The sequence below is a fragment of the Garra rufa genome, chromosome 3 (genome assembly GCF_049309525.1).
Source record: "Garra rufa chromosome 3, GarRuf1.0, whole genome shotgun sequence".
NCBI lineage: Eukaryota > Metazoa > Chordata > Actinopteri > Cypriniformes > Cyprinidae > Garra > Garra rufa.
The window spans coordinates 12,387,011-12,401,961 of record NC_133363.1 but is presented as its reverse complement, the minus strand read 5'-3'; the positions used below and the strand labels follow the sequence as shown (position 1 = coordinate 12,401,961).

The following is a 14,951-nucleotide window of genomic DNA, read 5'->3' as shown; positions in this document are numbered from 1 at the left end:
ATCCTAATGATTTTTTGGCAAAGAAAAGAGAATTTGATCATTTTGACTCATACGATGTATTTTTGGCTATTGCCACAAATATACCTGTGCTATTTAAGACTGGTTTTGTGGCCCATGGTCACATTTCATTATTATTGTAAAAAAAACAAAAACAAAGCACTAAACATTGATTCCTAAGCAGTGAAAATTACCTAAATATTATTGTTAATATTATTTATATTTTCTATTTTATAACTGAACTTTTTATTAATCCAGTGGTGTATAAATTTTTCATTTTATGGTCATCTGGTTAGATTGAAAAAGTAATTTCACATGATCAGATTTCTCACATCCTCCCATCACGCAGTGCTTCCACTAATACAAAATGACCCCTGAAAAACAGATGCAAGTATTTGGGTGGGAGGGAGCAGTCCACTGTTGGCAAGCCCTTTAGGCAATATATGACCGTAAAATGAAGTCACAAACATTGCGACTGGAGTCAACTCCCACTCATCGGCCAGCACAGTCAATGCATTATGTGAAGAAGTACCAGCTGGTGCCACGGTCTCATAGTCCTCCATACTTATTTGTGTGCACCAGAAACTAGGAAATGGACATGATATTTAAGCGTAAATCCATAACTACCATCTTTGCCTGTTTATTTGCATTATTCCTTCACAAAAACTGCTTTGCTGAGAAAAGTAAGTAACTCTTGTTTTTGTTAAGTATTTGCTAAACTATTGTCAGCAATGCTATTGTGTTGGTACGGCATGTGTCAGCCTCTCTCTGTGGGTATTTTTAATGATGTAAGTCATTTCAGCTCAGTCAGTGGCAATAAAAGACGCCATGTCTGTTCACTGTCATTATCTACAGACAACCGGAACGTACAGCTTCAAAATATGTCTAGTTGTTTAAAATAATTTCCTACATTTATTGTGTCATCACAAAAAATGAACTGCCCCTCAAAAGCTTTAATGTGCTATAAAAACTGTTTAGAGTTTAAATTATATTTAAGACAATTTATTTAAGACAATTCTACAAATAAGTGCAAATTTAAATAGTGAACTGAAATTTGTTGAAATGTTAACATCAGAATCAGATTCAGAAAGCTAAATTGACATAGAGTGTCACATATCTGTACATAGACATATGTGACCCTGGACCACAAAACTAGTATTAAGTAGCAATAGCCAAAAATACATTGTATGGGTCAAAATTATACATTTTTCTTTTATGCCAAAACAAAAATCATTAGGCTATTAAGTAAAGATAATATTCCATTGAGATATTTTGTAAATGTCCTACTGTAAATATATTAAAATTTAATTTTTTATTAGTAATATGTATTGCCAAGAACTTCATTTGGACAACTTTATAGTTTTTTCCTCAATATTATTATTTTTTTATTTTATTTGCACTGTCAGATTCCAGACTTTCGAATAGTTGTCGGCCAAATATTGTCCTATCCTAACAAACTATACATCAATGGAAAGCTTATTTATTCAATGTATAATAGTGTATATATTGTGTATAAATCTCAATTAAAAATATATAAACACACACAACAATGTTGTTGTAGTAATACTGTATATCTGTAAAATATGAATGTGTACAGAAATGTTTTATTTTACAACAAATTTTGGTCATATCTGCTAGAATATGCTGAGAAAATGGTAACATTTGTTTTCTCTCCGCAGTTTGTACAGTCCCCTCAGAGCCTGTGACAATTAAAGAGAATAACACAGCTGACATAGTTGTTGTCCTTATTAACACAACAACAAAAGATGTAACACTGAATCTTACAGAGAATCCTGGGAATGCCTTCGATCTGAGAGGTTCAGAATTGATAGCAAAGAAAGGCCTGGACTTTGAAGTATGTTTATTTCATGACTTTCCATTGTCTTCCATTGGCTTCAGATGGTAACTACTGTATGTTTACATGGTTTACTTTCTAGCTATTCATTAATGGTAATTTTATGATGCAAGTTGATTTAGATAATGGTTAATCAGCCACACCACCGGCTTGACCATCTGAAACTGATATGACTTTGGTTTGAACATGGTTTAACACTTGTCTGCTCCTGAAAATTCACAATGGAAGATCACAGAAGTTTGATTCTAACTTCAGCTGATATTAAATTGTTTTCCAGACACTTTCAGGTCCTGAAGAACTAACTGTCCAGATCCGATGTAATAAAACTGGCCAGAGAAGTGTAAGTTACTCACAACTCCTTGCCAAGTATAGAAAAAGCCAAGTATTTTGCAAAGCAAAAATGTTTTAGCATTAAACATGAACCCATGTGTAATTTAATTGAAAGAAGGACAGCACAAATTCCATTGAACCAGCTGATTAAAAGGTAATAGGGTATACTAGCAAACCAAAATTTATTCGGACACCTTTAACATTTCTCACATTATCACAGTTTATTTGCTTTAGAAAATGGTAATAAAATATGACAATAACTGTTTCGGAACAAATTCATCTTGATAATGTCAGATAACTTTGATAGAAAGGTATGTAATGTTATCTCAACCAAAAATTTCAGAAAACTGTTAGTATGACACAACTTTGTTGACCAATTACAAAGCAATGCTTATATTTGTTCAGTCTGTGGTGTAAAAGGTTTGCATTAGCAATTAAAGAAAACACACTTAAGCAAAACATGGTCAGGTCAAAGTGTCTGAGTAATTTTTCGGTCGCAAATTTTTTATCAATTCTACTGGTAGTCCACTGTAAGAAGAATGTTTGGGTATAATATATCACAGTTTACTTTATTTTGCTATCCTCACTTACATAAATGAACTATAGTGTTATGAACACACTAGTAAATAATATCAAAAATTAAACCTGGTTAGACTGTATGGAGAATGTGTTAATAGCAATAATGGCGATGTCTATGGACTTTTGAGGTATTCAGTTAAACTAGCTACCTTGTTTTTATTTTCGATGTTTTATTTGATTTTTAAATCTAAATGTTAGTGAAAAGAATAAAAATGTGATGGACATTGGTTATGATCATCTTTGGTATCGTCTTTGAAGGCATCTTGAGTAAAACCGCTTCATATTTAACAAAACATCTGCAAAACGCATGAACCAGAAGTGTCAAGACCTTTCTGTTGCACATAACCCCTATTAGGGGGGCAGCCATGGCCTAATGGTTAGAGAGTTGGACTTGTAACCCAAAGGTTGCAGGCTTGAGTCTCAGGTCCGGCAGGGATTGTAGGTTGGGGGAGTGAATAACCAGCACTCTCTTCACCCTCAATATACCACGACTGAGTTGAGTCCCTTGAGCAAGGCACCAAGCACCGCAGCAATGGCTGCCCACTACTCCGGGTGTGTGTGTGTGTGTGTGTGTGTGTGTGTGTGTGTGTGTGTGTGTGTGTGTGTGTGTGTGTGTGTGTGTGTGTGTGTGTACCTGGTATTCATCACGTTGTGGGGACCAAATGTCCCCACAAGGATAGGAATACCAGTAGATTTTGACCTTGTGGGGACATTTCTCAGGTCCCCATGAGGAAACAGGCTTATAAATCATGCACAATGAGTTTTTTTGAGGAAGTAAAAGTGTGCAAAATCTCCTGTGAGGGCTAGGTTTAGGTGTAGGGTAGGTGTAGGGCGATAGAAAGTATGGTTTGTACAGTATAAAAACCATTACGCCTATGGAATGTCCCCATAGAACATGTAAACCCAACATGTGTGTGTGTGTGTGTGCACTTGGATGGGTTAAATGCAGAGCACAGTTTCCTAGTATGGGTCACCATACTTGGCCTCGCTTCACCTCCTATTATATTAACGCTTAAAAAAGTGCAGATAGGTGTGAAAAAACCTCTAACATTTAATATTTGTTTTCGGATGCCACTTCATACTATGTTTTCTAATGTAATAGTTATTTTCTGTTCATATTTAAAAAGATGAAGCCAGCTGTTACATCTGTAATATCTTTTGCCATTTTATATTCATTTGTACATTTTATCTACAGATCATTCTGACTGTGATCGTTCGTGTTGTGAATATCAATGACAACCCTCCATCATTTGGCCAAAGCGAGTATATGCTTGACATAAATGAGGTGAGAGCATATTGTTATTCAACATTTGTCCTAGTAGGATGTGTTTTAAATAATTGTTGGTTCTGGAACAACATTCCTATCAACCAATCAATCCAAAGCAATTTTAGGGACAGGGTTCAGGTGCAGTTTGTGGCTTAAATAACATGCTTATCAAACTAAATTATATTTATGTATTCAGGGGTAATTTAGAAATGAGCTTAGGAACAGAACCATCTTTCTATGAATGTTGTTATAGGACCAGCAAAGGTTATGCCAAAATCGCAGATGTCGTAAGTTAAGTCAGGCAGCTATAGCTTGTTCAACAGTTTTTAAATCTAATCTCAATGTAAGGATGTTGCCATTCTAGTTCATAAATGTTGCATTTTGTGTGTATTGCACAGCTTACACCAGTTAATACCAGCATTGCCCTGATTGAAGCAATAGATGATGATTCTGAGGTTTTGTATTATTCTATGGAACCGAGCGTGGTAAGTAATCAATTCCTTTACTCTAACAAGAAGATAAAAAAGTTATACCAAGAGAAGATGAACAGAATGCACAAGTTGCTCTTTTTCATACAGTGAAAGTACCATAAAAGTAACTATAAAAGCATCATATGACTACATGACTACTGTGCTGTTACAAGTCAAAAAAAAAAAAATACACTTGCTTTGCGTGAAGATCTGACTGAAAGTTAAAGGAATAGTAGTTCAACCAAAAATGAAAAAACATTTATCAGTTTCTTGTCCTCATGTGGTTCCAAATCCATAAGACTTTGTTCATCCTTGAAGGACAAATAAAATATTTTTAATGAAATTTGAAAGTTTCTGTCCTTGCAATAAAAAGGTATTTAACCAAAATGTCAGCTTGGGTAAATGCTTCAAAAAGTTGACATAGTAAATATGAATTGAAGTTTGTGTCTTTTGAAAAACAAAACACACAATTTCGTTATATGATGAACATAAATAGTGAATCGTTTAGCCTTTTATTCACATAAACAATGATCAACACTCATAGAACACAACAAATATGGTAAAAAAACAACAACTCAATCATGCATGCGTGCAACCAGTGTTGGAGATAACGCATTACAATTTACGTGATTTACATAATCCGATTTTTTTTAAGTAACTAGTAAAGTAATGCATTACTTTTTAATTTACAAGAAAATATCTCAGTTACTTGCTGCTGACCTTTGATCCAGTTCAACCATACAAATAAGCAAAAATGGCTTTAGATAAACTAACATTTGTGCGTTATTGTTGTAGTTTTTTTTTTTTTTTTATTGCAGAAGAGTTTTGAACCTTATTCTGCTGCATTCCATACAGACGTGAATTTACTTTATTAATTTCACTTTTTGGTGTGAAAGGGCTTTTACATTTGCTTTTTATATTAAAAACAAACAAGCAAGCCCTGCCTAGATTTAAAAAGTAACGCATTACTTTGAAAAGTAATTAAGTTACGTAAATAGTTACTTTTTAGGAAGTAACGCAATATTGTAATGCATCACTTTTAAAAGTAATTTTCCCCAACACTGCTTGCAACCTTGTCTCTTCAGAAGAATTGGATTAAACCACTCAATTTATACGGATTAAATCTATATTAACTATTTGAAGCATCAAAGACTTTTTATGTAACAACTGAAATCTATAGGGCTGTAACGTCCCAGTCGATAAGTCGATTAATTGGTCGATACGGTCTGGTTCGACCAAAATTCTGATTGGTCGATTTTTTGCCGCGCTCATTTCATCAGTTTGGCCGCGCTCATTTCATCAGGTGGAACGCACTAATTGCTAATGGGGGTGTTTTCAGAGCACCCCTGTTTCACAGTCTGTTTTCAGAACACCCCCATTGTTTTCACTTTTTTTGGATTAGCCCAACCCACTGGAGAAGAGAGACAGATAAGTAGGCTTTAGAAGGTTTGATGCTGAATATTATTTATTTAATAAAAAGCTAGTGGACTCAGCGGTCCTTGCCGCGGTATAAACACAAGCATAGAGAGGCCACGTCGCCTCAGCACACCGCGTGCAGTGAAAATGGGAGATTTTCATCATACAGTACGGTGATAGATTAACTGATTCTAAAGGGAGTGTTATATTATATTAGCATTGCAGTCATTAGGATAACAGAGGTTCAGGCTGAATTGGTTCAGGCTGAATTAATTACGATGTATCATAATCGGTCTGTATATAGGAAACATAAACATTCACCTCTGTAACATCTATATGCGTTAATCAGAATTATGATGCGATCAAATGGCGCCAAACATATGCACGTGAATTACACGCGCATCACTTCTCCGCATTCAATATGAACTGAACTACAACATCACCTGATGACAACGGTCAGACATACAGCGGTAACATTATCGCAATATGACGGGTAAAGCAAGATTCATTCATTTACATTCATGCACGCACATTTACAACTCACTCACTGACGCTAGCAGAGAATGAAACCGAAAGTAACTTAAACAACTCCGGCGCAACTCCAGTCAGCGCTCTGTACACGCACAACTTAATCATATGCCAATAGCAGGTCTACCTTTACAAAACGAATAAGGAATTTAGTACATAGATAATTAATTAAATTAGCACCATAGTATCGTGTATCAGCGATCTCTCAGGCTGACGATAGGGCGATATGAAAATTGAGCATATCGCCCAACACTAGTAAAAGTCTATTCATGTCTCAGCCGCGAAGCTGAGCTCTTATGTTCAGCCTCGTTCTGTGCGAGCTGCGCAGAGCGGCTGAAATGATAGTGTCTGACAGTTATACTTATAACATATGACAAAAATAATTTTCTAAATTATGTTGCACATTCCTCAAAAGTTCTTGTGATATCACTAGTTGACAACATAGTACTGTTTTCAGAAATCACAGGCTATGATATTGCGCAGGTCCACGTGATGCACCGCTGTCAGAGACGACAGACTCGTGTGTCAGACTCATTTCAGAGCAAAATAATTAGGTCAAAAACGATTTAATATACTGCAAATAGCCTATTAGTTTTTTATGTTTATTTAAAATTAATTTAGGCAGACAACAAGGCTACCAAGTAATGAGCACAGTGCGTATCTAATTAATGTAACGTACGGTTTTTTTTTTCTCCACAACGTCTTTTTTAGTCGATTTTTAGTCGAAAGTTTCAGGACTTCAGTCGACCAAGATTTTCTTTGGTTGATTACAGCCCTAGAAATCTAAATATTTTTTGCATACTTTTTTGCATACTAACTATTCCTTTAATATAAACATTTCTTTACAGAATAGGTACTTCAGACTTGAGACCATGTATACGCCAAACATCCTTGTGAACAAGATTTTAGATTACGATGTCATCCAACAGGTGAAAATGATCTTGTATGTGCAGGTATGTAAAAATTGTTACATTTAAATATGATCATTTCATAAATTCTCTCCTTATCTGACATATAACACAAGCAATTCTTGACTCTTACAGGATACTCCACTTCAACCACAACCAGGTGAACGCTCTTTCACCGCTTCAGCAACCATTATTGTCAATATTAAAGACATAGATAACCGTCCTCCCTGGTTTCAACCATGTACAAGAGTAACCATTGGTAATGCCAAACTCTGCCTGAGCCTGGGCTACAAGGGCAGGGTGAACCTAACAGAGAAACAGGTACATTTTCATTCATATTATGACCTTGTTTAAAAGAATACTTCATACAAAAAAGATAATTTTCTGAAAATGACTCACCATTAGGCCATTTAGGCATTAAATCACTTGCTCACCAAAGGATTCTCTGGAGTGAATAGGTGCCCTCACAATGAGAGTGCAGGTGAAAAGCTGCATTTTTTTAATTATAAATCCATTTTTTTGGACTTCAATTCATCACTTTGGACTAAAATATGAGTCTTCTATTCTCCAGTTAAAAAGGTATCTAGTCTGAATCAAGAAATATGCACACATTAAGGACCATTTACAAGTAAGAACAGTCCAAAATTCTTCTATACAAATATGTCTGTGGATTTTGATGTGAGAGAAAACCATAGGCAATATTATGGATAAAGGATACATATTATGGCCATAAGTGATGGTTTAAACTAGAAGAAATGATGGATTTGTTTCTTATAATCAGGCACCTCTTTTGCTTCACAAGACATTAACTGATGGACTGGAGTCTTGTGAGTCATTGTGATGTTTTTATTAGTTGTTTAAACTCTTATTCTGACGGCACCCATTCACTGCACAGGACCCATTGGTGAGTGAAGTAATGCTAAATTTCTCCAAATCTGTTCCCATGAAGAAACAAACTCATCTAAATCTTGAATGGCCTGATTGCCAATTTTGTGGTGAACTATTACTTTAATAAATGCAAAAGTGTGTTTTGAAATTATTAATACTAAATTTATGTTTCCAGGATGGAGCCTTGCAATTGCAGCCAGGTCCAGTTTATGCCAGAGATGGAGATAAAAGCAGAAATGAAGAGATAAGCTATAAAATTGTTCGAGGTATTAAAGCATTTTTACTAACATAACTGTTGCTCCTACACACTCAATGTTCAGCATGAACTGCACAATCATTTCTGTAATTGCCTAGGAAATGAGGACAACATATTTCAGATTGATGAGAAATCTGGAAACATATCCATGCTGAAACCAGCAGATATAGCTGGCCCAATATCACTCTTAGTTTTGGTGAGTTTCTTGTGCACATTATGAAGACTTTGAGAAGTTTTGTGTACATATGCATCCTCATATCTGGTTGGGCCTGAGAGCAAACACAATTTTCACTGCTTAATTTTGATAATATGACCTTCCTTTATCTGTCCTTCCCAGGCTTCCCAGGTATTAAATAGAGATCAGTTTGCCACCACTTCAGTCACTATTGATGTAATGAAAAAAAGCAGAAATCCTCCAAAGTTTGAGAAGGACAGATATGAAGGCTATGTTTACAGTAATTCGGGGCCTGAAAACATGGTGCTAAGGGACAGGACCTCCAGCAGGCCCATCAGAGTCAGAGCAAGGGATGATGATTTCGCAAGTGTAAGTTTTAAAACTTCATTTAATTCCATCAGTTAGTGATTTACTTCCACTGTACTGTGATTTACTAAAGAAACATCTTTGATGGTTTTGGAACAACATCGATTTTTAGGTTGGGGCTTAAGCAACATTCATACCAACCTATCTTTACCCTTTGATTATAAAGTTAGATAATAGTTAGATTTGGGATACTTTTTTTTAGAGAAACGTTTTTTCCAGGACCAACAAAGAGTTTGATCAAGGATCAGTATCCTATTTGGAAACATTATTCTTATCCATCAAGACATTTAATACATTAAGACATTAAATACATTTAATAAAAGATGAACAGTTTCTCTCTTTTTTTGTCAGGGAATCAATCCTGACGTAAGATACGAAGTGCAATATAGCAGCTATGTTAATATCACAACAGATGGGTTTATGCTTTTGAAGAAAGCAGTTCGGACTGATTCCTTTGCTGTGCAGGTAAGTAAATAATGTTTTGTCACATCTATTTTGAGAACATTTGAACCGTATCATAGATATTTGCACATGAAACTGTCTACTTTTACTGTTACATGGTCTTCATTTATGATTCTACTTGTGTACTAACCAGAAACAGCACTGGTTTTGAGCAGGTTTCCAACAAGTAATTTGTCCACCTTCACTGAAAGCAAAAAAAAAAAAAAAAAACTTCACAAAGAGAAACACATCATATAATTGAGGCTTTATATAAAGGTGTAGAGGGATTTTGGAACAATGAGATTTGAGTGTAGGCTGAGCTACCCAGTATTGACAAAATATCCTGTTGTTCATTGCAGTCACAGCATTTACCAAAGCTTTTATTACTTATTACTTATTTTATCCTTTCACGTCTGGTTTATGAAATACTGGTCTCACTTTATATAGCTATCTTGCTACATTGAAAAAAATGGTGCAGAACTTACTTTGAAACCATTTTTACTCAAAAACATATATTAAAGTTCACAAATAGTTACAAAGAAACAGCAAGTAACGTTGAATTAAACATAACATTTTTAAGTGGAAAGACATATACATACTTTAATAATCTTTGTTTTATTTACAACAAAAATACTTTTTATAGTTTATACTAATGGAAAAAGAATATCATGCTTTTTAATAATGCAGCTGTGTTTATGTTGTACCTCAAAACACTTGCTGGTATTGAGGATGGACATGGGTTAGATTAGGGACAAGTTCTGTGTTATGGGTAGGTTTAAGGGTGGGTTACTAATTATAGTGTAATTTCAAAACTTAATCACATACAAAGTTATTTGTTGCTACTGAAACACAAATGTACTTAATAAGTGCATTGTATCAAATTATTTTTTTTACATGTTTGTGCAGTATATAGCCATTAAATACAGAGTACAGTGCCTTGCGAAAGTATTCATACCTCTTTTTTCTCCACATTTTGTGCATAAGTATTCATACCCTTATCTGTGACACTTGAAATTTAAATCAGGAGCATTTGTTATTGTTTGTAGTTGTTACTACACTTTGAGTAAAGTTAACCTGTGGCAGATTCAATTGAATGGGTATGATTTGGAAAGACACACATGTCTTGATTAAAGGTCTAACCATTAAAAATGCATAGAGCAAAAACCCAGCAAAAATGAGAGGTGACAAAAAAACTGCCTGTAGTGCTCAGAGACAGGATTGCATCAAGCCACACATCTGGGAAAGAGTTAAAATCTGCTGCATTGAAGGTTTGCAGAAGCATGTAGTTACCCTTAATTGAAGAAGTTTAAAACAACCACGCCTCCTGGCCAAACTAAGCAATTGATGGAGAAGGACCTTGGATAAAGTGGTAACCAAGATGGTCACTCTAGTTGAGCTCTGTGATCATATATGCAGATGGACAAACATCACTGCAGTTCTGGGAATGTCAATTTACGTTTTTCTGTTATAAATTATGCATTCCTTTTCACCTACAAAAACTGCATTTTACCATAAAATTATATGAAATGTCCAATAGTTTTCACTGTCAAATAAAAAAGTTGTTTCAACATAAAAAAGTAAGTGTTAGTGCTGCCTTAAAATTTTAGGTTTAGTTAACAAAAAAAAGGTTTTTTTTTACAGTACAACTTACCATTAACCACTTAATACAATAATTATTAGGTTTTTACTTAGCATTTTTACAGTCTAATACTGGTAAAAAAAAAAAAAAAAGTTTTATACAGTGTACAAGACTATGAATTTACTGTAGAACTATATTTTTGTTGTTCTGAAAATTCCCACATCCATTGCTAATGAAGTATGGTTAGGTCTAGGAGTAAGGGTAGGGTTAGGTTTAGGATTATTGGGGTTAGAGTTAGGTTTTTTGGGTAATCCTAACAGTGTCAGTAATGTTAATTTAAGTACTTTAAACGTGATAATGTGTATGCACATAATATAGTGCCTATAGAAAATCATCATACCCCTTTGAAATAGTTACTTTATTTGTCATAGACCCTGAAACCAAACCCCATTCCAAATATCTTTTCCAGTTTTGGTCGTACAACTAATGAAAGAAAAAGCACAATAGTTCTAAGCAAATTAATAAAAAACAAAAAAAAACTAAAATAACAGGGTTGGAAAAGTCATCAGTCCCTTGATTTAATACTTCATAGAGCCACCTTTTGCTTTAATTACAGCCATCAGTTGTTGTTGTTTTTTTTTTTTTATATGTCTGTACTAGATTTTCACACCTTGATTGGGGAATATTTGCCCATTCTTCCTTGCATAATTGCTCAAGTTCAGTCAAGTTCTGTGGTGAGCGGCAATGGACAGCTCTCTTCAAATCCTTCCACAGATTTTCAATTGGATTTAAGTCAGGGCTCTGACTTGGTCACTCAAGTACATTCACCTTCTTACCCTTAAGCCATTTCGTTGTTGTTTTGGCAGTATGTTTAGGGTCATTGTCGTGTTGGAAGGTGAATGACCTGCCCATCTTCAGCTGTCTAGCAGAAGGACACAGGTTTTCCTCAAGAATTTGGATATACCTGGCAGCATTCATTTTCCTTTTAATCCTGACCAATCACACAGTCCCAGCTGAAGAGAAACACCCCCACAACATAATGCTGCCACCACCATGCTTCACAGTATGTTGTGTTTTGGGTGGTGTGCTGTGTTTGCTTTTCGCCAAAAATAGCACTTAGTGTTCAGTCCAAAAAGCTACATATTGGTCTCATCCTTTTGCCAGAAGGTATCAGACTTTTTCAAATGTGTTTTTGCATAGCGCAAACGAGAAAGGCTTTTTTAAGCCACCCTGCCATACAGGCCAGCTTTGTGTGAAGCTTGAGAGATAGCTGTCACATGCACAGACTGACCAGACCCAGCCATAAAGCTTTTTAAGTCCTTCAAGTTGCCTTTGGCCTCCTGGTAGCTTCTCTTATCAAGGTCCTCCTGGCTCTGTCTAGGCAATATGCAGGTTTTACGCATATTGCCTATTAAACGCTTTTAATCATTTGTGCCATTATGTTAAGTTAACAAAACTTCAAAAAATTAAGTTACATAAACTATTAATATTACTTAACTCAATATTACTGAGTAGTACTTAACTCAAACAGTTTAATTACACAATACTTAAAATTATGTGGCTCAAAACTTAAACAGCTAGTGGCAACTGATAACCTTGAGTACAACAAACTCGAATAACTTGAGTAATGCCTTTTAATGAACTATTCTCTTAACTTCCATTTAAAACAATGCAAGTGAATATTTAAATTACAACAATATATTGTGGAATTTTTTTTTACATAAACACACACACACACACACACACACACACACACACACATGTTGGGTTTACATGTTTTATGGGGACATTCCATAGGCATAATGGTTTTCATACTGTACAAACCATATTTTCTATCGCCCTACACCTACCCTACACCTAAACCTAGCCCTCACAGGAGATTGTGCACACTTTTACTTCCTCAAAAAAACTCATTGTGCATGATTTATAAGCCTGTTTCCTCATGGGGACCTGAGAAATGTCCCCACAAGGTCAAAATCTACTGGTATTCCTATCCTTGTGTCCCCACAACATGATGAATACCAGGTACACACACACACACACACACACACACACAGTACATAGGCACTGTAAATACATTGTTTCAAATGGTTAAGTACATAGTAAGTAAACTAAGGCCACTTAATATAAACTGTGACTGAAAATTATTTCTTCTGTCGCCAGGTTCGGGCAGTGGATGTGTCTACTGGTGAGGCAGGTACAGCTACCATCTCCGTGATTGTAGTACCATGTAAGTTATACTGCAAAAAAGTTTTTTGTAAAGTTTAAAAAAATGGGTGTCCAATTCTACTTCTAGAGGTGACCTTCCAGTAGTAGTGGTTTTCCACAAGCAGAATTGGACTGCCCTGGTTTAATTTTTTTTTTAGCATGTTGCCTGTTTAAATTTTTGCTTTGCATACTCTCTACATCAGCAGTGGGAGTCCAGTCACCCGACGAGGGGTACCGTGCAGGAGACATGGCTTTGCTGGGCTTTGTAATGGCTGCATTACTGGTGCTCTGCCTCATTGTGATTGGCTATCTGATATCCCGTGTCAAGAAGGGGAATCCTGATGCATTCAAGTCAGAGGTCAGCATCTTCTCATCAAAGCTCAGTGAGTCCAGCTCTGAGTGTCCACTTTGTAAAAGAAATGACGCTTAAGAGAAAGTTCCATAAGAACGCCGTAATCATGTACTACAGCAAGTAATATACAGCTCGTAAGATTAACCCTCTGCCCTCATTCAGTGTTTAGGGCCATGTCTGAAGTTTACTCAGCCCCCTAACAGGCCAAGTCCAAGAGATAGCATGCAGTTCACCAATGATGGTTTCTTGAATGAAGGGGACACAGGGAGATCCAGATCCAGGCGGGCTGAACTGAGAGAAAGGAGACTGGATGCAGTTCAAGCAGCGAGGGTGCGAGTGATACCTCGCGAGAGACAGAGGTACTGCAGCTCCTGTGGACTCCAGACGCATACCAACCATTCACACCATAGTCCTGCTGTCCAAACCAGAGGAAAGGCGAATAGGCATAAGGTAAAGTCCATTCTGGCTAAAGAGAGGAGGAAGGATGACAGACAAAAGACCGTTTGGTTCAAGGAGAGCGAGGATTCTTCTGATATCGAGGTGGAGATCATCCCTGACACTATAGGGCTTAAGCCTGAAGAGGACATAGAGAAAGTCGAAGGGGATTTTGTGTCCCCTCCACCGGAAGACAGCGAAATGGAACTGGGGGACATGACAATGCTGAATATCCAGGACTTGAGTAGGGAAACGCCAATTTCTGACAGTAGAGAAGGACTGAACACAGAAAGAAGAGATCAGTGAGGATCCCAGAAGCTCTTGCTCAGTAAAATTCAGAGACTGAATTCATTTTTTTTTCTCAAATTGTTTGGCTGAAATAATTTATCTTTGTGAAAATAAAACCTGGTTCGGTTCAGACATAAATAATTGCAAAATACTGACACATTTATTCATATTTGTAAATGATGAGTCCATTATGATATGCATTTTTCCATTGTGTGATATGCGTGCTAAACTAATATGGAAACATGTTGATGTAATATGTCTATAATTCCAGAAAACAATACTTAGAATTTAATGTTGGCTTGCTGCTTCATTTAATGTCAGCTGTGTATAAATAATACATTGTGAAATACAGTATTTTGTATAATTATGTGGAAAACGAAGAATAAAGCAAATTTGAAAGTAGTATCAAGACTTGATGTGGTGCCTAATAAAAGAATATAAAAGACAAAACCAATGAATTCAACATATTTAACATAGCTATATTTATTTTTGTGGAGGATGTTATCTCTGGATTGTTACACAAAGATTTGGTTGCATCATTTTGCCCCTTTTTGGACGTTTTGTACCTTCAATTGTTGTAAAATACTAGCTTAAGACTCTTTACTGATGGGTA

General features: G+C 35.8%; 1 protein-coding gene across 1 annotated transcript; it reads left to right on the top strand.

Annotated features, from left to right (window-relative positions):
• The first annotated feature begins 533 nt into the window (after positions 1–533).
• cdhr5a (cadherin-related family member 5a) lies at positions 534–14,740 on the top strand. The gene is made up of 14 exons (XM_073837393.1): positions 534–680; positions 1,677–1,852; positions 2,130–2,192; positions 3,957–4,046; positions 4,427–4,513; positions 7,291–7,395; positions 7,486–7,671; positions 8,414–8,504; positions 8,593–8,690; positions 8,832–9,038; positions 9,387–9,500; positions 13,219–13,285; positions 13,467–13,621; positions 13,778–14,740. Exons 1-14 carry the CDS (start codon positions 590–592, stop codon positions 14,354–14,356), a joined length of 2,109 nt encoding a protein of 702 aa, XP_073693494.1. The 5' UTR covers positions 534–589; the 3' UTR covers positions 14,357–14,740.
• The last annotated feature ends 211 nt before the right edge of the window (positions 14,741–14,951 follow it).